This window comes from Heterocephalus glaber, unplaced genomic scaffold, assembly GCF_053883595.1.
Source record: "Heterocephalus glaber isolate CG9 unplaced genomic scaffold, H.glaber_assembly_v1.0 deba00001547, whole genome shotgun sequence".
Lineage (NCBI taxonomy): Eukaryota > Metazoa > Chordata > Mammalia > Rodentia > Bathyergidae > Heterocephalus > Heterocephalus glaber.
In genome coordinates, this window is record NW_028258340.1 from 7,532,232 (window position 1) to 7,558,020 (window position 25,789).

Here is a 25,789-nt window from a genome sequence, read left to right on the forward strand (position 1 = left end):
TTAATGTCTTTTCTTCTGAATTCCATCTATAAGCTCCAGAAGAGAAATGTTACCTTACTATCAAAAGACAGAGAGGTTTACCCAGAGTCTGGAGCTTAGAGACATGCATTCAAATCCAACTTTGCTATTTACTAACTCTGGACCCTTTGCAAGTCACTTAGTTCTTTAAACCTCAGTTTCCACATCTGTAAAATGAGGGTAACTATGCCTGTGTTAAAGGATTGTTATAAGAAGTAAATGAAAGAATTTGATAATTAGGCATTGACTATTTACCTGACACATAATTGGCTGTCAATAATGGTAACCATTTGATTTCCAGAACAACAAGCACTTTGGAGTAGAATAAGGAAAATTTTGGAAAGGCAGTTATGTATAATATTAGGAACAGGGCACAGAAGTGACATAATGGAGTTTATTCTAATGATCACAATCTCTGTAATCATTTATCTGTGGGCTATGGGATTTCTGTTTTTTTATGTTATTGAGAGATTTAATAATAAGTATCACTTCAAGGCACCAAGAGGGTCATTCAAGGACATTCTCATTAACAGTTAATAACTTACTAAATTAAACAGTCTCACCACAAGAGCCCAGCACTCATTAGTGGTGTGGGCTGCACATACCAATCACCCTGTCTTTTCAGGCCAAAGAGCACCTTAATTATAATTCCTAATTGCCCAGGTGATCTTCCAAAATCCCAGCCTTACTGCTTTGGATTTGTGTTTTTAAATAGAGTATAAATAAGGCAAGTTCCACTTCCTTGCGGTGGTGAAGAAATTGGCTGGAGAAAGAATAAGCAAAAAAAGAAATGGAGTCCTGCACTTTACTTTCAACCACACATTCTTTGAAAACAACAACAAAAAAGGAGTCAAATTGATCTATGACAATGGCTTAATATTCACAATTGTAACCCACAAGAAAAGATAAGTTTTTTTTTTCTTTTTGTATTGTGATCTGGTACATATATATATATATATATATATATATATATATATATATATATAAAACTTCAGCAAAAGTTCAATGAAATAATACTTTTCATACTACCTCTGATACATGCTGACATTTCCCTCTTTTGTTGTTTTTCGTTTTTGTTTTGTTGGTGCTGAGGATGGAACCCAAGTCCTCCCAAATGCTAAGCACATGCTTTACCACTGAGCTACACCATAGCCCTGTTACTATTATTCTTTAATGCTAGTGGCAACTACTGATGTCATGATGCACTATGGATCTTGAGTGAGCCACAAATGGCCCATGAGTATGAGGGAATATGGGCTCTAGGGACCTCTGCTAGGTCACTAGGGAGCACAAAGAAGAGACTTCTACAGGCTTCCCTGTGGGTTCGTGTTGGTGTGACTCAGTTTGGCTATGAAAAAAAAGTAACTCTTTTTTCTCTGCTCAGGATCACCGTTGTAAAAGCAAAATTTCAAGGGAACTCCCTTGAAAATCACACGTTTGTGTAAGTGCCTCTACATTTCCTCTGCTTGTAACACAAATACAAGAAATAGAAATAGAAATAATTCATTCAGAAACCAAAGTTGGCCAAGAGTGGCCAGGCTTTGCTCCAGCCTGTACCCCAGGCCACAACGAGGCAGATGCCAACATACTTTTTGAGACCAGTGCTGTCTGTGCATTATATGTTGACAGGAGAATTAGATGGAAAACTTCTTTCCAAATTAGCCCAGTCCCTGTGAGACTGCGTGCCTCTGTGTGTGTGTGTGTTCATGCATGTGCACATCCTTCTGTAGTGACCAACCTTGTGAAACCACCACAGAGGAAGCTCTCCAAAATAGTCAGTGAGCCTTCTGAGACAGAGTGTTTCCCAAAGATCAAACTTTGGAGTGTTAAATATTGTAAGGTGAGCATTTGTGTGGAAAACTTTTCAAACAAGAAAAACATGAATCTTTTTCTCTACATTTTCTCTCCCCTTTCTTGAAAAGACAAATACAGGAGGCCATAGCATTCCTATCTGGAGCAAATACTGTGTCCAGACACCTCTTTGGGAGCCGATGGCCCTATCTGATTCACTGGATTTCCCCTCAAGTCTCGGTTTCTTTGAGCAGATCTGAGAAGTACAGCTTTGAATCTACCAGGTGAGTCACTCATTTAGAGCCACTCTTGCTTTGAAACATTACTAATGTTCAAAAACATTTCCAGTTCTTCTTTTCTTCTGGGTACATGGTGGCAGGGGAAGGGGGCACACTTTCCTGACTCAGTAAACCGAAGTGTAACCATAGGACTTTTTTGGCCAATAAATATAAGTGGCAACATGTGTCACTTCTGTCCATCTCTGTTGCCACATACCCCAGAGCCTTGCGATAACATTGTCTTAAGATGGTAAATCCTTCCTCAGCCTGGGTCCTTGGATAGCTAGAAGAAACAGAGCTCCCCAAAGGAGCCTACATTAGCCACTGAGCATGAACAAGAAATAAACTTCCGTAAGTCAGTGAAGTTTGAGGGTTATTTATTACCACAGCAGAACATGGCCCATCTTGACTGGTACACATAGTTTTGCTTAGCAGAATCCATGGCACCTAACATTTCCTAAGGTACTAACTAGTGAATAATGTGGGAGAGATTTCATGAACTCAAAATGAGAACTTTTCCTTCCATGATCTCTCATGAGAGCTCATAATGGCCTCAAATTCACTGGAAACTCATTCCTGGCACCACTGGACCTGTTTGGCAGTAAGTAGCTCCCATGTTCCCATAATTCTACTGGGCCGGGGAACTCTATAAAAATTCATCTGTCAGGAGGCTATTTTAGTGTTGATATTTGTTCAGAAACATCCAGCCAAGCCAATGTTCATTAAAAAGCTGGCCATCTAACTACCCAGGCAGAACTAGGACAGCATCTTGAGGCTGACTCACATGAACTCGCTCCAAATGAAAGACCTTCTTCTCAGAGGTAGCATCTTGCTCCTCAGTAACCCAGGCTGCAGGTCTGCTGTAGGCTTCCATGATCACCCCAGTGCAGAGATCTGCTCCTGGATTCTCAGGGCCTTCACTCGGTTTCTATGGCCACAACACATGGTTTGAGTAAACATTTCTGACCTCACTGGATTCTCTCATTTGAAAAGTGAGACATTTGGAGAACCAGTTCACTTTAAAACATTAAAATGAATCAACAGATTTAGAGCTTTGAGTATTGTGACCAAACGAATACAAGCCACAACTAAAGAACCTCATTTTCCACCCATAGGAAAAAGAATGACTACTTTTAAAAAATCATTTGACATTTAAATATAGGATATAGATTTTTTTTTTGCAGTGCTGGAGATGAAATCTAGGGCCTTGCACATGCTAGGCAACTGCTGTACCACTGAGCAACACTCCCAACCCCAAGAGTAAGTATGTGTGTATATATATATATATATATATATATATATTTTTTTTTTTTGTACCAGAGATCGAACTTGGGACCTTGAGCTTCTAAGGCAGGGGCTGGAACCACTGAGCTAAATCCCTGACCCCTATTTTAAATAATAGTATTCGATCAATGATAAAAATCCTGATTTTGATAATGGTATGGTAAAAGAATATCCTTGTTCTTAGGAAATACAAAACGAGGTATTAAGGGATGAAGGCACATGATATTAGCAACTAAAACTAGTAGCAAAAAGTAATATGGAGAGGTCGGCCATTCCATCAGTAAGTGCATGCAGATCCCAGGGAGAAGCTGTGAGGCCCACACCTGTGGGGCTGCAGGTGGATCCCAGTCAGGGCTCCGCCCTGACCCTAGAGGCTCCTGCACATCTGCCCGAGCCGAAGTCCTGCCCAGAAAAGAACTGCACAGGCACACAAGATTCAACCAGAAAACAAAAGATACAGCCACAGCCCCGCCATTCCATCAGCCACAGCCAACGACCCGCCTGGAAAACAGCTACACAGGCACACAAGCAACAGCCAGAGGTTCCCCTGATATGATTGATAAGTGCAAGGAGACCCTAGGCAAAACCTGCACAGACAACAGGAACTGGGGTGCACAGCCCCCAACCAAAGGCCCTCCCAGACAATAGCTACATAGGGGCCCCAGCAAGAGGCATGCCTAGATACCATCCCAAGTGTGCACAGGCCTCAGCCAGAAGCCCGCCCAGACAGCAGGTCAGCTCAGGGATCCAGAAGACCACCTTTCTGAACCCAAGAATTGATATACTGGTAAGCAGCAGAGAAAAAGCTGCTCAGTGGCTTGCTAAGAATTCAAGACCAATGGGTGAGCAAAAAGTCACCTCAACAAAGACACAGCAGGCTGCATCTGTTGAAATGAGAAGACATGTAAACAAGTCTCAAAACCAGACTTCCAGACCACCTAAGGGAACCCCAAAGGGCAACAAGGTGGAACATTCTGATACACAACCACCTGGACTCCCTCAACTGGCAATGAAAGGGGACCTGGAAAAAATGAAATCAGAAATAATTTCTCAGATAACATGAGAGATTGTGCCCATAGTGCAAGACATGATTAATAAATCTAGAGTGGACACAGATAAAACAACAGAGGAGCTGAGGAACATGATGCAATCCCAACATAGGAAACTAATAGAATCCATAAAACAGATGCAAACAGATTTCCAGGAGATTAAAAATTCCATTGAAACTTTATGCAGCAGAATGAGCCAATGTGAGGACAGAATTTCAGATATAGAAGATAAGATTGCAATTAGTGATCAGGAAAAGAAAAATTTCTTAAAAATAGTAAGGGTCCACGAGAAATCAATCCAGCAGCTGCTAGACAATGCAAAGAAGAATAACATAAGGCTGATTGGAGTCAAGGAAGAAACAGGAGAGAGTGCAGATGACATAAAAAAACTTGTTCACAGAAGTGACGGTAGAAAACTTCCCAAATAGGGGAAAAGAACTTGACATACAAATAAGTGAGGCATATAGGACTCCAACTGGCTGTGGTCAAAAAAAAGCTACATATAGGCATATAATTGTTAAGATTCCAGAAACCCAACAGAACAAAATTCTACAAGCAGTTAGAGAAAAGAAACAAATCACATACAAAGGAAAGCCCATCAGAATCACAGCAGACTTCTCAACACAAATCCACAAGGCAAGAGTAACGTGTAGTGACGTATTTCAAACCCTAAAGGAAAACAACCTCCAACACAGACTGATGTACCCTACAAAACCGTCTTTCAAAATGGATGGAGAAATAAGATACTTTCGTGAAGAAGAGCACCTTGGGAACTTCATGAATACCAAACCAGCACTTCAAAAAATTTTATACAATATCCTAGGAAAAGACAACAAGGATCACAACCCCAGGAAGCCCTGCAGAATGAATTCATCAGGCGTGACAAGAAATTAAATGCAAAGGGGGAGATGCCAGCAAAAAGAAAAAGTCATGACAAGGATAAGTCAATACATATCAGTTATAACCATCAATATTAATGCTCTCAACCCAGCAATTAAAAGAAATAGACTGGCAGAATGGGTCAAGAAGCAAGATCCAACAATATGCTGCATACAAGAAGCACACTTAATTCAAAAAGAAACTCACAGACTGCAAGTTAAAGGGTAGAAAACAATACTCCATGCAATAGGAACCCCCCAAAAAAGCAGAAGTAGCGATCCTCTTTGCAGATCAAGTGGATTTCAAACCAACACTGATTAAGAGAGACAAAGAAGCCACACCCAACCGAGGTCCCCCGTCGCGCGGAACACACGCCGAGTCAGCCTGCTGCAGACAGGCAGTTCTGTGCACACCATACCAAGGTCCTGAGTCGCACAGAAGATGCCTAATCACCCCGCTGCAGACAGGCAGGTCTGCCCATGCCCTACCTAGGTCCTGAGTCACACAGAACATGCCAAGTCACCCCGCTGCAGACAGGCAGCCACCTGATTCCACACTACAAAGAGGCAGAAGACACCAGACCACCAGACCAAGGTACTGAGTCCCACTGCTCCTGGTCCAGAGGAAGGGGCTTCCCAGTCACCATCCCTCCCGCTGCTCCCAGCCCAGAGGAAAGGGCTTTTGGGCCACCTTCTGTCCCGCTGCTCCTGGACCAGAGGAAGGGGCTTCCGGGCCACCATCCCTCCCACCGCTCACGGCCCAGAGGGAGGGGCTTCTGAGCCACCATCCCACTGCTCCTGGTCCAGAGGAAGGAGTTTCCCGGCCATCATCCCTCCCACTGCTCCCAGCCCACAGGAAAGGGCTTTTGGGTCACCATCCCTACCCCTGCTCCCATCCCCTGTCCCACCTCACCCAGCTGAGAGGAGGTAATCGGTCCAGGCGCTAACAGCCCCCCACCCCAGTCAAAATGAGAAAACATGTAAATAAGTCTCAAAACCAGACTTCCAGATCACCTACAGCAACCCCAAAGGGAAATCAGATGGAATACTCTGATACTCAACCACCTGGACCCACTGAACTGGCAAGAAAAGGGGATCTGGAAAAAATGAAATCAGAAATAATTTCTCAGATAACAGGAGAAATTGTGCCCCTAGTGCAAGACATGATTAATAAATCTAGAGAGGAACTCAGGAACATGATGGAATCCCAACAAAAGAAACAAATGGAATCCATAAAACAGATGCAAATAGATTTCCAGGAGATGAAAAACTCCATTGAAAGCCTACACAGCAGAATGAGCCAATGTGAGGACAGAATTTCAGATATAGAAGATAAGATTGCAATTAGTAACCAGGAAAAGAAAAATTGCTTCAAAATTATAAGGAAACATGAGAAATCAATCCAGCAGCTGCTAGATGATGCAAAGAAGAATAACATAAGACTGATTGGGCTCAATGAAGAAACAGGAGAGAGTGCAGATGACATAAAAAATCTCTTCACAGAAATAATGGCAGAAAACTTCCCAAGCAGGGGGAAAGAGCTTGACATACAGATAAGTGAGGCATATAGGACTCCAAATAGCCTTGATCAAAAAAAATCCACACATAGGCATATAATTGTTAAGATTCCAAAAACACAACAGAAGAACAAAGTTCTCCAAGCAGTCAGAGAAAAGAAACAAATCACATACAAAGAAAAGCCCATCAGAATCACAGCAGACTTCTCAACACAAACCATCAAGGCAAGAAGAGCTTGGAGTGACATATTGCAAGCTCTAAAAGAAAACAGCCTCCAACCCAGATTGATGTACCCTGCAAAACTATCTTACAAAATGGATGGAGAAATAAGATACTTTCATGACAAAGAGCATCTTAGGAACTTTGTGAATACCAAACAAGCACTCCAAAGAATTTTACACAATATCCTAGGAACAGACATTGAGGATCACAACCCCAGGAAGCAAAGCAGAATGAACCCATCTGGCATGACAAGAAATTAAATGGAAAGGGGGAGAACACAACAAAAAGAAAAAGTCATGGCAATGACAAGTCAATACGTTTCAGTTATAACCATCAATGTTAATGGTCTCAATTCACCAATCAAAAGAAATAGACTGGCAGAATGGGTCAAGAAGCAAAATCCAACAATATGCTGCATACAAGAAACACACTTAATTCAAAAGGAAACTCATAGACTGAAAGTTAAAGGGTGGAAAACAATACTCCATGTGACTGGAACCCAAAAAAAAGCAGGAGTAGCTATCCTCTTGGCAGATCAAGTAGATTTCAAACCAACACTGATTAAGAGAGACAAAGAAGGACACTACATCCTTGTAAAGGGAAGAATCCAAGAGGAAGAGATGACAATCATAAATATCTATGCACCAAACACTAGTGCACCCAACTATATAAAAGAAATACTAACGGACATGAAAAGTCATATAAGCACTAATACAATTGTAGTGGGGGACCTCAATATACCACTGTCACAAATATATAGATCAACTAGACTAAAAATAAGTAATGAAATACTAGAGCTCAATCGAACTCTTGAACAAATGAACTTAACAGATGTTTCCAGAGTCTTCCACCCCACAAAATCAGAATACACATTCTTCTCAGCTGCACATGGGTCATTCTCCAAAATAGACCACATACTCACACATAGAACATGTTTAAGTAAGTGCAAAGGAATTGAAGTTATCCTCTGTATATTATCAGACCATAGTGCAATGAAATTGGAGATCCATAGCAAAAGAAACTCAAAAAATTTCATAAACACGTGGAAATTGAACAACACACTTTTGAATAACCAATGGGTCACAGAGGAAATTAAAGAAGAAATCAGACAGTTCCTTCAATTAAATGACAATGACAATACAACATATCGGAATCTATGGGACACAATGAAAGCAGTCTTGCGAGGGAAATTCATAGCAGTGAATACACATATTAGGAAAACAGAACGAGCCCAATTAAACAACCTGATTCTGAACCTCAAGCTTCTAGAAAAAGAAGAGCAGGACAACCCCAAAGCTCATACCAAGGGAGGAAATTATAAAGATCAGAGGAGAAATCAATGCAATGGAGACTAAGAGAACAATACAAAAAATCAATGAAACCAAGAGTTGGTTCTTCAAAAGAATCAACAAAATTGACAAACCTTTAGCCAACCTTGTCAGAAAAAGGAAAGAATAGGCCCAAATCCATGCAATTAGGAATGAAAATGATGAAATAACAACAGACCCAGCAGAAATCCAGAGAATCATCAATACCTACTTCCAGAACCTATATGCCAATAAGATGGACAACACAGAAGAAATGGACAGATTCCTAGATACATATGAATTACCAAAGTTGAACGAAGAAGACCTAAAAATTCTGAACAACCCAATATCAACCAATGAAATTGAAAATGTAATTAAAAACTTATCAACTAAGAAAAGCCTGGGCCCTGATGGCTTCATTGCTGAATTCTACAAGACATTTGGAGAGGAACTGCTGCCACTACTCTTTAAACTATTCAATGAAATTGAAAGGGAAGCAATACTCCCAAATTCATTCCTGGAAGCAAAGCATCACCTTGATCCCCAAAGCAGAGAAAGACCCAAGCAAAAAAAGAGAACTATAGGCCAATCTCACTAATGAACATAGATGCAAAAATCCTTAATAAGATAATGGCAAATAGAATGCAGAAGATCATCAAGAAGATCATACACCCTGATCAAGTGGGATTCATCCCAGGGATGCAGGGATGGTTCAATATATGAAAATCAACCAATGTAATACACTATATCAATAGAGCCAAGGACAAAAACCATATGATTATCTCCATAGACACAGAAAAAGCATTTGACAAAATCCAACATGCATTTATGATAAAAACCCTACAAAAAATTGGAATAGATGGTCTCAACCTCAAACTGATAGAAGCCATCTATGAAAAACCAACAGCCAATATCATACTAAATGGTCAAAAACTGAAATCCTTCACACTAAAATCAGGAACAAGTCAAGGATGTCCACTATCACCACTCTTGTTCAATATAGTTCTGGAAACATTAGCCATGGCAATTAGACAAGAGAAAGAAATAAAAGGAATAAAGATAGGTAATGAAGAAGTCAAATTGTCATTATTTGCAGATGACATGATACTCTATATAGAAGACCCCAAGAACTCCGCCAAAAGTCTTCTAGACTTAATAACCAAATTCAGTAAAGTAGCTGGATACAAGGTCAACCCACATAAATAAATACCGTTTCTGTACACGAACAACAGACTCGCTGAGAGAGAAATAAGGCAAACAATTTCTTTCACAATAGCATCCAAAAAACTGAAATACCTAGGAATCAACCTAACGAAAGAAATCAAAGACCTCCTCTCTGAAAACTATAGCACTCTGAAAAGAGAGATTGAAGATGTTATCAGAAAATGGACAGACATCCCCTGCTCCTGGGTAGGAAGGATCAACATAGTGAAAATAGCCATACTTCCAAAACTGCTCTATAGATTCAATGCAATCCCGATTGAAATCCCAGCAGCATACTTCACAGACCTTGAGAAAACAATCCAAAAATTCATTTGGAACAAGAAGAGACCCAGAATAGCAAAAGCAATTCTAGGTAACAGAGACATGGCAGGGGGTATCACAATCCCCAACTTGAAACTATACTACAAAACTACTGTGATAAAAACAGCATGGTACTGGCAAAGAAACAGACCTGAGGACCAGTGGAATAGATTAGAAAATGCAGAAACAACTCCAGACATACTCAGCCACCTCATCTTCGACAAAGGAGCCAAACACCCTCACTGGAGGAAAGATAGCCTCTTTAATAAATGGTGCTAGAAAAATTGGATTTCAACTTGCCAAAGATTAAAACTAGACCTATATCTCTCACCATGCACTAAACTAAAATCAAAATGGATTAAAGATCTAAATATTGAGCAGGATGGCGGAGTCCAGGCTCCTGACAGAATTCTAATGAATCATTAATTGACCAGCACCCTTTTACCACTTGGAATGAGTTATCAGAAATGGACATAGTGCTTTTAGATCCAACACGTAACAGATAGATGTTACTCTACGCTGATTACTTCTTCAAGTCAACAGGTTTTTGATTGTGCAGGATCTTTGTCTCTTCATCTTTGAATTTGGATTGCTGACAAACAAAATAAAAGGACTTCATGTAGTTTTTTAATCCACTTTTGAATCACCATGAGTACTAGTTTAGGAAAAGAAAAAGACCCTAAAGAGAAAGATCCCAAAGTACCATCAGCCAAGGAAAGAGAAAAGGAGGCAAAAGCCTCTGAAGGTTTGGGAAAAGAAAGCAAAGAAAAAGAACCTAAAACCAAAGGGAAAGATGTCAAAGATAGAAAAAAGGATTCCAGTGCTGCCCAACCAGGGGTTGCTTTTTCAATTGACAACGCAATCAAACCGCCAAATCCAGCACCTGGAAATAGGAAAAAATACAGTAATACAGAAGTAACTAAGGAGCTCACCAAATGCCGGGAAGAAAATTCAATGTGTTTGGACTTATCCAAGAGATCTATACACATATTGCCATCATCAGTCAAAGAGCTGACTCAATTAACAGAAATTTATTTATACAGTAACAAATTACAGTCCCTCCCAGCAGAGGTGGGCTGTTTAGTAAATCTCATGACACTGGCTCTAAGTGAAAATTCACTTACCAGTTTGCCTGACTCTCTTGATAACTTGAAGAAGCTTCAGATGCTTGATTTACAGCATAATAAACTGAGAGAAATTCCTTCAGCGGTATATGGGCTAGATTCTCTCACCACCCTCTCCCCTCGCTTTAATCGTATAACTACTGTGGAAAAAAAGACATCAAAAACCTGTCAAAACTCAGCATGCTTAGCATTTGAGAGAACAAAATCAAACAACTACCGGCTGAAATTGGTGACTTATGTAACCTCATTAAGCTGGATGTAGCTCACAATCAACTTGAACACCTCCCAAAGGAGGTTGGCAACTGCACACAGATTACCAACCTAGACCTGCAGCACAGTGAACTGCTAGATCTCCCTGATACCATAGTAAACTTGTCCAGTTTTAAGTCGTCTTGGATTGAGATATAATAGACTGTCAGCAATACCCAGATCATTTGCACTCGAAGAATTAAATTTAGAGAACAATAACATTTCTACTTTACCAGAGATTCTTTTATCCAGTCTTGTAAAACTGAATAGTTTGACCTTAGCTAGAAATTGCTTCCAGTTATATCCAGTCGGTGGGTCATCTCAGTTATCTACCATCTATCCCTCAACGTGGAACACAACTGAATCAATAAAATCCCATTTGGAATTTTCTCCAGAGCAAAAGTATTTAGTAAGCTGAATATGAAGGACAATCAGTTAACATCACTTCCTTTGGATTTTGGAACTTGGACCAGTATGGTGGAATTGAATTTAGCTACTAATCAGCTCACAAAGATCCCTGAGGATGTATCTGGTCTAGTTTCCCTTGAGGTTCTAATATTACCAAACAATCTTCTAAAGAAACTTCCCCATGGTCTTGGGAACCTTAGGAAATTAAGAGAGTTGGATCTAGAGGAGAACAAACTGGAATCCTTGCCAAATGAAATTGCTTATCTTAAGGATTTACAGAAATTAGTCTTGACAAATAACCAGTTAACCATGCTTCCCAGAGGCATCGGTCACCTCACCAATCTCACACACCTGGGCCCCGGAGAAAAACTGCTGACTCATCTTCCTGAGGAAATTGGTACGCTGGAGAATCTAGAACTGTATTTGAATGACAGCCCCAACCTGCACTGCCTTCCCTTTGAGCTAGCTCTCTGCAGCAAGCTTTCAATCATGAGTACTGATGACTGTCCACTCAGTCACCTCCCCGCTCAGATTGTTGCTGGGGGAACCTTCTTTCATCATTCAGTTCTTAAAGATGCAGGGTCCAGGGGCCAGGGATTTAGCTCAGTGGTTCCACCACCTGCCTCACAAGCGCAAGGACCCAAGTTCAATCCCTGGTACCAAAAAAAAAAAAAAAAAGATGCAGGGTCCATATCGCGCCATTGTCTAATACAGATCTGCGTGTCCTACACACTGTTCAAAATCAGACTGCTGTTCACGTTTCACATCTGTATCTGTGTCTATTTATGCAGATATTGATATATATGGCATATTTATAAAGACTGCATTATGTGTTTCTGCTAATAGAGAAATCATAGCCATTTAGATTTTTTTTAATTCTGTAAAAAAGGCTTACATAAGTTTTCTTTGCTGAATTTGATGGATGTTTTTCTGTTGTGTAATCTGATATGCCAGTTTGCTTAAAAAATTGCCAACAAATTATGAATTTATTCCATTTACAGGACAGAGGTAGTATAGCTAGATATACATTTCTCTTGGAAAAAATAATGGCAAATGAATTTGTTGCGACTTTTCATAAACATTTTCCCCTTATCAATTGACAGATCTTTATATATGATAGACCCTGAAGGCAGAATGTTTAACTTATTTTGAAATTTGAGATTTAAATATTATATATTGTTTATAGTCAGAGTAAATCACTGGATTTTTTTGTTTGTTTTGATTTGCTCTGTTTTAATTAATCACAACTAGAGTATATATCCTCTATTAAAGAATTTGCATCCGGGGCCATGGATTTAGCTCAGTGGTTTCACCGCCTGCTGAGCAAGCTCAAGGACCCGAGTTCGATCCTGGGTACCAAAAAAAAAAAAAAAGAATTTGCATCCGCTGATTTAAATATATGATATTTGCTTATTGAAACAACTGGCAAAATTCAATATATGGTGAAAACTCTAACATTTCTTTAATTTTACATCTCTGAGTTGTGGAGCAAAATCTGAGGTAAGTCTTTGGATAGGGATAGGGTATTGAAACCTTTCCTAGTATAAATATGTTTTCTTAAGTTTGGGGGAATAGAAATTTGTAGTAAAAAGGATTTTTTTTTCATTTCTGAAAGTTGCAAATCCACAAAAAGTAACAAATTTGACAAATTATAAACACATTCTATATATGTATATACAATGCTATATAGATATGTATTTATTATATCATAAACTACAATAGATAACTTTAAGGATTTTTCCTCCCTATCCTTGTATAATGAAATGAATGTCTTTCTTTGAAAACTGCAATATATGTACGTTTTGAGGTTACTTAGCCACATACTATGGTTTTATATCTTGACTTGGCTTGCACATCTTTCAGTCTGGTATATCTGTGCCTAAGCACACTATCTTCATGCTGTGTGGTACTGCTGCTGAACTAAATGCACTGTTCCCCACTTGTGGGGCATGGGCTTCAAACAATTCAGTTCAGTACCATTACTTTTAAATTCATCCTTCCTTTCTTGGTAATTGATAATACGGTTATGGAAAAGAGGCACATTGCATAGAAGCCATTGGAAATTCCATGGAAATTATTTAAGATGTGCATGTACTATTTGATATATTTCCCTTCTCTTTACTGCCTTTAAGGCTAGCAGAATTGTAATTGTGTGCCCCTTATGTAGTGCTCTTACTTTTGGTAGTGTTGGTACAAGTCATTTTATATCGAGGAGATGGACAGAGCAAGTGCATTCTAGATATCATACAAAAAACACTTCCATACAGTGAATACTATATATAATTACATATTGCTGCTTCTTCTCCCATTTAGTTGGGCATTGTCTTCTAAATAAACCTTTTTTAAAAATTAAGGCTATAATATTGAAAGAAATTTGGAGTGTTTTGCTTTTTCTGGAACTCAAATTCAGGACTAGACTTGAGGTTAAATTGTGAATAGCTATATTCACAATTGGCAATTTTATAAGGAGCAACTAAAAAATGGAAGGCAGGTGAAGATATAAAACCCTAGAATGCTTAAATGTGCTGTAAAACTATTGTAGATGTCACTGGATTTTACCAAGTAATATCCTTTCTTCTTTGCCATCTACTGTGGCTTTTCAGTTAAAATTTTCTTTATTACAGCTCTACCCTGAAAAAAAGAGAAAGATCTAAATATTAAAACAGAAACGCTGAACCAGCTGGAACAGAAATTAGGTGGAACTCTTGAAGACACTGGTGTAGGAAAAGAGTTTATGAACAAAACCTCAGTTGCCCGTTAACTAGCACAATCAAGTGGGACCCCTTCTTACTAAAAAGCTTCTGCACAGCAAGAGAAACCACCAACACAGTGAAGAGACAACCTACAATGTGGGAAAAAATTTTCACCTGCTGTTCCTCAGACAAAGGTCTACTATCTACAACCTATAAAGAACTTTAACCCCGCTGCAGACAGGCGGGTCTGCCTATGCCCTGCCAAGGTCCTGAGTCGCACAGAACATGCCGAATCAGCCCACTGCAGTCAGGCAGGTCTGCCCACGCCCTACCGAGGTCCCCAGTCTCGCGGAATACGCCAAACTAGGATTAGAGGTTCAATTTGATCCAGCTATTCCTCTGCCGGTTATCTTCCCAAAAGAATTAAAAGAATCATACCACAGTGATATATGTGCACCCATGTTCATAGCAGCACAGTTTGTAATAGCTAAAACTTGGAAACAGCCCAAATGCCCATCAGCTGGAGACTGGATAAAGAAAATGTGGTTTTTTTATAAAATGGAGTACTACTCAGCCATAAAAAAATGAGAAATTAGAGACATTTATAGCTAAGTGGATGCACATTGAGGTGATACTCTTAAGTGAAATAAACAGGACACACATGTGTAAATACTGAATAGTTTCTCTGGTGTGAGAAACTGAAAGTGTAAGTAAGGACTAAATGTATAATAGGTAATGTGAAATACGAAGAAAAGGGGCAAAGGGGAAGGAAGTGGGAGGGCTAGGGGAAAGGATAGAAGGGAATGGGATTAATATGAGAAAATGGAAAAATAGGAACAAAATCTTTGTAAATAGGGAGGAATAGAGGGGTTGAAGGGAGGGCTGGGCAAGGGTGAAAAATAAGAACCAAGAGAGACTATGTAAAGGTGCAAATTTCCAACGATGAATGTCATTATATTGTATGCCTAAAATGTACCAATTATTAGAATGAATAATCGATAATGCAAAATAGGAAGAAAAGATCCAAAGGGGTAGGTGTAGTGGGAGGGGCAGGGGAAAGGAAAGAAGGGAAAGGAAAAATGATGAGAAATGGAAAAAATTGAAATAAAGTCTTTGTAAATAGGGAAGGGTGGAGGGTGTGAAGGGAGGGCTAGGAATGGGGAAAAAATAAGAACCAAGATGCATTATGTAAAGGTACAATTCCCAATGAGAAATGTAATTGTGTTGTATACCTACAATGTACCAATAAAAGAATTTAATACAAAGAAAAAAGAACTTTAAAAAATCAGACCTTCCAAATTTAAAGACCCAATCCAAAAATGGGCATCTGAGGGCTGGGGATTTAGCTCAGTGGTGCCACCACCTGCCTTGCAAGCGCAAGGTCCCGAGTTCGATCCCTGGTACCAAAAATAAATAAATAATAATAATATGGAAAGAAAAAGAATGAAAAAAAGACTTCAAATATGTAAAAAGCTAACAATCAGGAAGCATAGATGAATGGCCAAAGTGATCATTCTACAATTCTTGCAACTTTTCTGTAGGCATGAAATTTTTCAAAATAATAACTTTTGGTTGGGCCAGGGATTTAGCTCAGTGGTTCCACCACCTGCCTCGAAAGCGCAAGGTCCTGAGTTCAATCCCCGGTACAAAAAAAAAAATAATAATAACTTTTGTTAAATCATGCATGCTGCACATCAGTGGCTTTCACATCTTTTAACCATAATTCCAAATAAAATATAAATTGTACAGTAACCCAGTACATACACATACACATACAATTTGAACAAATGCAAATTAAGTAAAAAGTTTCGCAAAACAATGCTTACTTATAATATTACATGTGATGCTCTGTGACTTTTCTATTCTATCACATTTTTACTATCGCCATTTGTGGTGCTAGGGATGGAACCCCCGGCATCGAACATACTAAGTACATGTTCTCCCATTGAGCTGCACCCCCAGCCCTCATGGGTTTGTTTGTTTGTTTTTCAAAATGCTGACCATGATCTGTTCAACTGAGTTGATGACCACTAATGGTCAAAACCCATTCAAATACTCCTGCAACAGTTCTTACACTTGGTATTATTAAGAAATACTGTTTGCTGGGCACAGTGGCTCACACCTGTAATCCCAGCTACTGGGGAGGCTGACACAGGATAAAAGGTCAAGCCCAGCCTGTGCAACCTGGCTGTCTCAAAATTTTTTAACAAGTTCCAGGGATGTAGCTCAGTGGTAGTGTTTGCTTAGCACACATGAGGCCCTCTCTGAGCCTCAGTACCATTTAAAAGAGAGAGAGGAATAGGAGGAGGAAGGCGAGGGGGAAGAGGAGGAACTGTTACCATGAAAAACTGACCTCGTGGTGCACCCTGAATCTGTGTGGGTTTTGTGCTTTATTTTGTACCGGGGATCGAACTCGGGTCCTTGTGCTTGCACAGCAGGTGGCAAAACCACTGAGCTAAATCCCCAGCCCGATCTGTGTGGGTTTTGCAAATTCACCTCTCCAAATACAAAGTGAGGAAGGAAGTCAGGACATTTCAGATTGCGGATTTCCAAAATGTTAACAAACGCAGTTATCACTACACATGGTATATGGAATAGCTTAAGCAAGTATTTAGCAAACATATGGCACTGTTGTTGGCTTGACTCCCTCGTGCTTGTTGTGACCAGCTCAGGAAGGCTCTGCTGCCACCTACAGAGATGGGTGTGGGAAGATGGAAGAGCCAGCATGGGGAGGGGGGAGCCATGCTGGGGATGGAACCCAGGGCCTTGCACATGCTGGGCAAGTGCTCCACCACTGACCTACACCCTGAACCCAGAGCCAGCGTGTAGAAAGCAGCCTACAAAGCCTACACTTGCATCCAGGCCCAAAGGGCTGCTGATCCCGAGGCTGACCAGTCAACCTCTGCTCATGTTCACTGCAACCCTGAGAAAAGCTGGGCTACTGGGACCCCTGGAGTGAGATTTGGCAGCCCTGCCCTGGGATACTGCACACTCAGAGGCCCTACATGCTCACCATAGGTGCTGGTCACCCTTTGTTTTGGCAAGCAGGAGGCTTATAGCTGACCAGCTGCCACCCTGAAATATCCCTGTCTCTCTTCCCACCCTACTTCCTTCCTGCTTGGCCATTAGCCCTAAAGCACACAGCTCATAATAATTTCCACACCTAATAGTGTCTCTGTCTTCTGAACACTCTTCCCACAAAACATTTAGCAAAGAGGATTGTGTGGCCTCCTCGGATTCACAATACATATTGGCACATGAAAGACTAAGTCTTAGAGTAGAGAAACTGGTTTAACATTTAATCCCCCCCCCCTCCACATACACACACACTGGGGATTGAACTTGGGGCCTTCCCCTCAGCTACATCCCCAGCCCTTTTTCAAAATTTGAGACAGGGTCTTGCTAAGTTGCCCGTGCTGGCCTTGAACTTGCAACCTTCCTGCCTCAATCTCCCAAAAGACTGGGAACTTTTTTGTTTTTTGTAGGATTTTGCAGATTTATTTGTCTACAAACACATCCTGCTGCCTTAAAGTTCCTTTGTGGCTACTGGCTTCCTTGGAAATAAATATGGTGCAAGTGAAATGGATCTTTGTTTTAAATGCCTCTTAACATATTTCAGATCCCAGGAACCGCCTCATACCCCCTTGGGTTTAAGGCTCTGTCCCATTTCCTTTCTGTCATGTCCTACCCACCTTCCTGAACCCTAGTGTCCCCAGGCAGATATCTAGGGAGGAGGAGGAGGATTTGGTAAGAAACCAAGGATGGGACTTAATGGGTTACCCCACCAGAAGAACTGGCACAGTTGATCATTCTTAGCTGTGGACTGCCTCTAACTCAGGCATCGCAGGCACTGCTGCCTGGAAGATGGGGGAAAGGGGTCGGTGGAGCCCCAGGGACTTACAATTCCTAGCCTTGAACCCAAAGGCCCACGGTCCTTTTTGTTTCTCTTTTCCAAAGGATGTCCATGTGAGAAGAGCAGAAATCCATGACCACCCCTAGCCTGGTGCCAAGTCCCAGTGTTCTTCTTTGCCTAGGGCCATCTGTAGAGGCAAACTCTTCCTTCTGTCCTCCACTAGAATTTTCCCTACTGGCCCTCATCCTGCTCCCTAAGCCCAACTTTCCCCCTTTGGCCAAAGCACTTTGGGCAGCTCCAGCATGGCAGGGTCAGTCTCTCCATAAGCAAAATGTCACATACTGGGACACACCTAGCAGAACACAAGAGGCAAAGAGAAACGTGTCCTTGTGGCCCAAGTTTCCAACCCCACGGGAGGGAAGGGTATAGGACAGTGAGGCGTTGGCCAGCCTGGCTGTAGAGTTGGTCACCTCCTCCACCAGTACCCTCGGGGCCAGCAGCTTGGAGAGGAGGCTACCGAATCTGCTCACGGTGGTGGCCACTGGCTCCAGGGATGGGCCTGGACTAGACGCCGAGAGGTTCAACTCCACGGGGTCCACGCACAGGCCATCGGAGGAGCGCACGAAGACTACCTGGCTGAGGTCCAGGCCGGCCACGGAGCCTGGAGAGGCGCATGGCACTTCGGCGACAAGACCAGAGACCTCTATCCAGTCCCGCAGCCACTCCAGGTGGCAGTCGCAGCGCCACGGGTTGCGGAAGAGGAAGAGGCGCCCCAGGAAGAAGCTGGGCTGGAAGGCGGCCCAGGAGAGCACGGTGAGGCCGTTGCCATTGAGGTGCAGTGCCAGGAGACCCGAGAGGTTCTGGAAGGCGCCCTCTTCCACGAAGGCGATGCTGTTGCGGTCCAGGTAGAGCAGCTCCAGCTCAGCCATGTCGGTGAACCAGGAGCGCACCACACCGCCCAGCCTGTTGCCACCCAGGTTGAGTGTGCGGAGTCTGCGCAGGCCGAGGAAGGCGTCGGCCGGCAGCACAGCCAGCAGGTTGTCGTTGAGCAACAGGTGCTCCAGGGCACCGCAGTCCCTAAAGGCCCTGGCGTGCACAGCGCGGATGCGGTTGGCCTGCAGGCTGAGCGAGCGCAGCCGCTGCAGGCCCTGCAGCGAGCTCGAGGCCACCGCCTCGATGCGGCCGCGCTCCAGGTGGGCATGTGTCAGGTTGGCCAGGCCGCGCAGCGCGCCCGGCACGAGGCGGAACAGGTTATCGAAGGCGATGAGCTCGTGCAGGGCCGGCAGCTCGGCCAGCAGGCGCTCGGGCACGCTAAACAGGCGACAGGCGGCCAGGTCGAGGTGACGGAGGCGGCCGAGCGCGGCGAAGGTGCGCGCGTGCAGGTAGCGCAGGTTGCCATTGTGCGCCAGGCACAGCTCGGCCAGCCGCGGCAGGCCCTTGAAGGCGCCGGGCGTGATGAAGGAAAGGTTGTTGTGGCGCAGCGACAGGCGACGCAGCGACGGCAACGCGCCAAAGACGCGCTCACCCAGGATGCGCAGGCCGTTGTGGTCCAGGTCGATGGAGTCCGTCTCGCACGGGAAATCAGCGGGCACCCGCAGGAGGCCCGCGCGGTCACAGCGCACCGTGCAGCCGCGCTCCGCTTTGCTGCAGCTGCAGGGGACCGGGCAGGCGTGCAAGCAGGACTCGGTGGCCCGGGTGCTGGGCAGGCCGAGGACCACCGCTGGAGGGAGGGGGGACAGGAGGGAGAAGAAGAGACAAAAAGGGAGCAGCAGTCAGCCAAAGGTCAACCCAGGGAGCAGGACGCAGGCCCTGCACTAAGTTCTCTTTAGTCCTGCAGTGGCCGTGTCCCTCCTCGGCCAAGGCACACAGGTGTCCCCACCTACAACGCGCTCCCCTTCGCTTTGGTTTCCACTTACCTTAGCACATCCCCTGCATAATCCCTGCCATGGGGCCCCTTCCAAACTCCCTCCTGCCCTCGCAGCATCATCGCTGTAGGCTCCTAGAATGTGGCCTCGAGGATTTCCAGTATTCAAGCATAGGGGGTTGCTGAGGCCAGCCCTGTGGCCTACGTGTAGGCCTGTGCTGCCCAATACAGTGGCCACCAGCCACATAGGCTACTGGGCATTAGAAATGTGGCCAGCCCATCAGTGCAGATGATGCACCAGATCTGAAAGTCTTAATACCAAAGATTAACATATCGCATCAATAATTTTTGCATTGCCGGGTGTGGTGGTGCATGCCTGTAATCCCAGTACTCAGAAGGCTGAGGCAGGAGGATTGTCATGAGTTCGAGGCCAGCCTGGGCTACATAGTGAGTTCAAGTCCAGCCTGAATTACAGAGCGAGACCCGGTCTCAAAAAAAAAAAATTTTTGTGTTGATTGCATGTTTAAATGTTTTTATGGGGAGTGGAGGGGGACTGGGGATGGAACCCAGGGCCTTGTGCATGTTAGGCAAGCACCCTACCACTGAGCTATATCCCCAGCCTTCAAATGCTATTTTAGATATATTGGGTTACATAAAATATTCACATTAATCATTAATGTCAACTGTTTCTTTCTTTTCTTTTTTCTTTTCTTTTTTTTTTTTTGTACCGGGGATCGAACTTAGGACTTTGCCCTTGCCAGGCAGGCGCAGCACCACTGAGCTAAATCCCCGGCCCTGTTTCTATCTTTTTTAATGTGGCTACTTGGAAAATTTACACATATGTGGCTTATATTTCTATTGATGCTATTGGCCCCTCTCATCCTAAGAATTCAATTCCTGCAAACCCCCACTGAGTATGTTAAGCCTCTGGAGAAGGAAGAAGTAGGGCTTAAGGGTGGTTGGAAATGAAAGAAAAGCCTACCAATCTTTCTTTTTTCCTTCTGTGAAGTCACTAAAATTAAACCATAAAGACAGCATACTAAATAGCTTTCTCACACATTTCAAGAGAATCAATTATGGATACTATGCAGTCAAGGTCCATTTACCAGCCCTTGGTCCCTGGGAACGTTTTTACATCATCTTGTGAAAGAAAAGTGCTTATAAATTTTGTTCTGATCATTTGAGTGGCAGATCAGATAGACTTCAAAAGCCACCACCCAGTAGGCTTGCCCCTGGCAGCAAAAAGAAGAGCATGGTCTGCTTTCCTGTGGAAAACACTGGTCCCAAGCCAGCCTTGAGGGCCAATGGAAAAGGCAGCATTGACAAATGCACAATTTTTATTTTCTGGCCAGGCACAGCTCTCACGCGAAATGTGCTCAATCCACAGTTCCTATAGAGGGAAAAATGTACGCAGAGATAAATACGATCACTGATTTATAATTTCTACCCTTCCTCACCAGTACTCCCAAATTCCTGGCAAATACTGCTGGCCTGCCATTCAGTCCCTACCCCTGTGTACAGGGTTCCCTATTTTGCCTATCCAGTCCCCTGCAGGAACCTGAAGATGTGGCCAATACAAGGGGTGTGTAGGTTTGCTCAGCTTCCGAGATCTCTTCAGTCTGTCTGTTGTGGACACTCCATGTTTTCTCAGCTGCTGGGAAAGAGATTCAGCCCTTTCAGACTTGGGTTTGAATGTTCACTTGTTTTCTCAGCTGCTCGGAAAGAGATTCAGCCCTTTCAGACTTGGTTTTATATGTTCACTTGAAAACTGTAGCAACTTCAACATTCTAGTGTTGCTGGGCCCAGTCCATGCATACCTATAATCCCAGCACTCTGAGGCAGGAGGATCACAAATTCAAGCCTCACCTGAGAAATTTAGTGTCTTAGTGAGGCCCTGAAAAATAAAAAAAAAAAGGGCTGGGGGTGTAGCTCAGCACAAAGGCCCTGGGTGGGTCCAATCCCCAGTACCAAAAAAATGATCTGATGTTGAAGCTCAGCTCAGCTTTTCCTTCTCCCTGAAAACAGATAGACACACAAAGCTTCTAGCAAGCTTCTTGGACCCTGTGCTGAACGTGGGTGTGAACAGGACCTCCACTGGGCTGGGAGACTCTCCGGTAGGGAAACAGGGCCAAGATTATGATCTTAGCTCCAGGCCTCAGCAGGACATAGGCAGAACCTTCTATCAACTCTTCCAACTGGGTCAAGTCGAAGGCATCAGATTTTCTTACAAATAGTTCTTCATTTTACTCTTCTCCTTTCTGATTAAAAAAAGTACATTCTCGAACATATAACTTATTTTGATACCCACAATACCTAGCATTGTTGCAGGCACACAGTATGGCTCAATAAATGTAGAATTAACTGGAATCTATGGCTTCCTACTGAAGGATGTAATTTTAAAAACTCTGTCAAGAGCTCACAGCATTAGAAGAGAAACGTTACAATTTATAAAATGCAAGAGACCAAAAAGGTGGCTGCTAGTATTTTAAAAACCCATGCAAGAGTGGTGAGAGTGAAGCTTCTCACAATATATCCTCTTTACTTTTTAAATTTTACAACAAGGACTGGGGTTGCAGTTCAGTGTTAGAGCCCTTGCCTAGTGTATGGAGGGCACCAGGTTCCATCCTCAAATGGAAAATAATTGAAACATATGTATGTGCACTATAATCTGTTTCAGAAAATAGATTGAAGTTGACTTTAAACTTTTATTAAGTATTCAAGATATTATCACTATTACAAACCTATTTTCAGACTTGGAAACTTTGACAGGAACTCGGAATAATAACTAATTTATTGGATTATTAAGTGAAATTTAAATTAAGTGAGATAAGTTCTCAGAACAGACAGCAAAACTCTGGTATTGGTTTACCCAGTATGAAGACTAAGTATATGTTTAGTAAGCAAGAAAAGCAGGACACCAAAAAGAAAAGAAATTGAAATATAACATATTTAGATAAGTTCTGCTTGGAATAATGGCAGAGAAGCTAATATCAGACTAATGTTCCAGCTGATAGCTGCGGTAGACCCATAGTTAGCACTACTAGGAGACCTCAGAGAAGGGTCTAGGATGGTTCTCTACCATGGCTGCACATTAGAGTCATATGGGGAGCTTTTATTTTTTATTAGTACATGTTTGCATTACATAATGTGTACATTCCTTGTATGGAGTTGCTGCATATACATAACACATTTTAATGCATTTTTTCATCCCGTTTCCCTCCTCACCCTCCATCTCTTGATTCCTTTCCCATTTGAGAATGATCTATCTCCCTACTTCCAATTATCTTTTATTTTAGTCTTTATTTATAGTTTGGGTTAGAAACCATGAGATATTTAAGCTTGTGTGTCTGATTTATTTCAATTAACATTATGATCTCAAGGTGCATCCATTTTCCTACAAATGACTCAGGTTTATCCTTCTTCGTGGCAGAGTACTCACTTGTATATAAATACCACATTTTCTTTATCCATTCATCTGTTGGTGGATGTATAGGCTACTTCCAAGATTTAGCTATCATGAACTGTGCTGCTATAAACATACATATACATACATCACTGTAATATGATGTTTTTAACTCATTCAAGAAGATACCTAGAAGGGGAATAGCTGAGTCAAATCAAATTTTAAGTTTTAGTTTTTTTATTTCCATAGTGGTTGTATTAATTTACACTCCCAGGGACATTCAGGGAGAAATGGCGATGAAACCCGTGGCCATTGTGAACTGTAAAACAAGTGTGGGATTTTGCTCCAAAGGGACCTCTTCCACATGGCAAGTAAGAGCCAGAGAGGAAGTCAAGCACAGGCACCTACCATATTTCCAGAGAGTGCTTGATCAGGTACTATTTTGGGAAGGGGCTCATTATCTAAATCTGGGACTCAGAACAACTGAAAAACCACTTCAGGACTCCCAGAGCTGCCTTCCCACAGTGAGTGGGCGAGAGACAGCCACAGGAGACAGCCCTGGACAGGGAGCGGGCTAGAAAGAATTTCCCTGAGAAGTTTCAACTCAGGCCAAGAAGAACAAGGGCCTTGCACCTCATGCAGAGAATCCAGGCCTGGCCTGAGCTGTGCTCAGAAATAGCTGGGACTGAAATTGCCTGCCTGCACTAAATACTTGCACTCTTGCTACCTATTTCCTGCGTAGTTCAGAGTTCTGATTGCTTTCCATATCTACCATGAGCAAGGGCACATCTCAGTGTGAACATTGTCACAGCCTTGGTAAACAGAGAGGCCTCTAGAATAGGGGGTACATCTTACAAACCCACAGGCCACAGAGCTAGGTAGGGAAAACAGTGACTTGTTGGACTTCAAAACTGCAAATCCTGGAAGGAAAGCACACATGCAAAAATACAGAGAAATTTTTTCATTTGATTTTGGACTAATTTTCTGGGGTTTTTTTCTTTTTTCCTTTTCTTACTCCTTTTTATTCCTTTTTGATTATGCCCAAAGTAGTCTTCAAGCAGTGCAGGCTGTAAAGAGTTAACCCTACAATTGGCTTGTTTTAAGAAGTGAGTCCGACCAAAGCCAAGGTCAGAGTGACTCACACCCAAATTCCATTCCCAGAATTAAAACCTTCTTGACTAAAAAGACAAGGTTATTTGTTAACCACAATTTATATCTTGTCTGCTCTGTTCCTGACACAAAAATGCTTTGTCTCTTCTTTTACAAGTCTTGCCTGTGTTAGCAATGTATCCCTAGCAACCACACTTAGCCCCCTTACCCCAACTTAACAATGATTTTCTCAGCAATAAATATAGACAGTTCTGGCTGTTCGGGGCCTTTGCTGTTTGCTCAGCACTGGCCATCCCAGTTCCCCACCTCTCTCTCTTTAATTCTGTCTCTGAGTCTTTCTTCTTGCCTTGTGTCATAGCACTGAGCAGGAGCTTGCGATCCTCTGCAGGGGTCCTCAACACCTTTTTACTTTTTACTTTTTTACTTTTAATTATTTTATTTTATTCTCTATATTATTTCTTTTTGCCTTTTTTATTTATTTTGTTTCTCTTTTTTATGTTACTTTTATCTAATTCTATAAATACCCTTCTACTCTTTCATGGGCTACTTTGTCTCACTTTTCTGTTCTCCTTCACATCTCCAATTCTTTAATTTTTCAAATTTCTCTTCTCGCATTCCACCATTCCCAACTCCTATATCTTTAATAGTATAACCATTAATCTTTATTAATGTTTAGATAGTTAACTCTACATTACTACTGTTGAATTCTTTTCACTCATTAGTGGAGGTAGAGTCATCACATTTAGTAGATACCTGCTGTATGTCATCTGGTTTGTCTTACCATTTATACTATAATTATAGATTTCTGTTCTAAGGTTAAAGGTGGAACATTAATGGCTCTTATGGTATATCAATATCCACTTTCTCCTGGATGACATTACTGTTTTGCTTGATATTGCCAGAGTCACATTGCCAGAGTTCTGCTATTAATAGGTTTTTCTCTATACAGCAATACCTAAATTACCTTTGTGACATTAACAATACTGTGGTCTGTTCCTGGAGACCTAGGTGCTGGGCCAATTATACTGCATCTCCCCTCCCATAAAAACAGAGATGGCCAGATCTTGGAATAGGGGCAAAAGACTATAGTAGCCATGCCATGAGTGCATCACTGAAAAGTAGACTAACTTAAGAGATCTCCATACCAGCAACAAAGGCTTTCCACTGTATTCAACTACATACCTAAGCACAAAACAAAACAAACAAATAAAATAAC

The 25,789-nt window shown here is 42.2% G+C and overlaps 1 protein-coding gene and 1 pseudogene across 1 annotated transcript in view; one reads left to right on the forward strand and one right to left on the reverse strand.

The window, feature by feature from the left end:
* The first annotated feature begins 10,517 nt into the window (after window positions 1–10,517).
* Window positions 10,518–11,977, forward strand: LOC101706256 (leucine-rich repeat protein SHOC-2 pseudogene; annotated as a pseudogene).
* Window positions 11,978–15,586: 3,609 nt separating this feature from the next.
* Nyx (nyctalopin) overlaps window positions 15,587–25,789 on the reverse strand; it is a 30,009-nt gene continuing 19,806 nt past the window's right edge. The window contains exon 2 of the mRNA XM_004850077.3: window positions 15,587–19,916. Within this exon, the coding sequence (XP_004850134.1) occupies window positions 18,508–19,916 (1,409 nt within the window). The 3' untranslated portion in view covers window positions 15,587–18,507. The remainder of the gene's footprint in view (window positions 19,917–25,789) is intronic.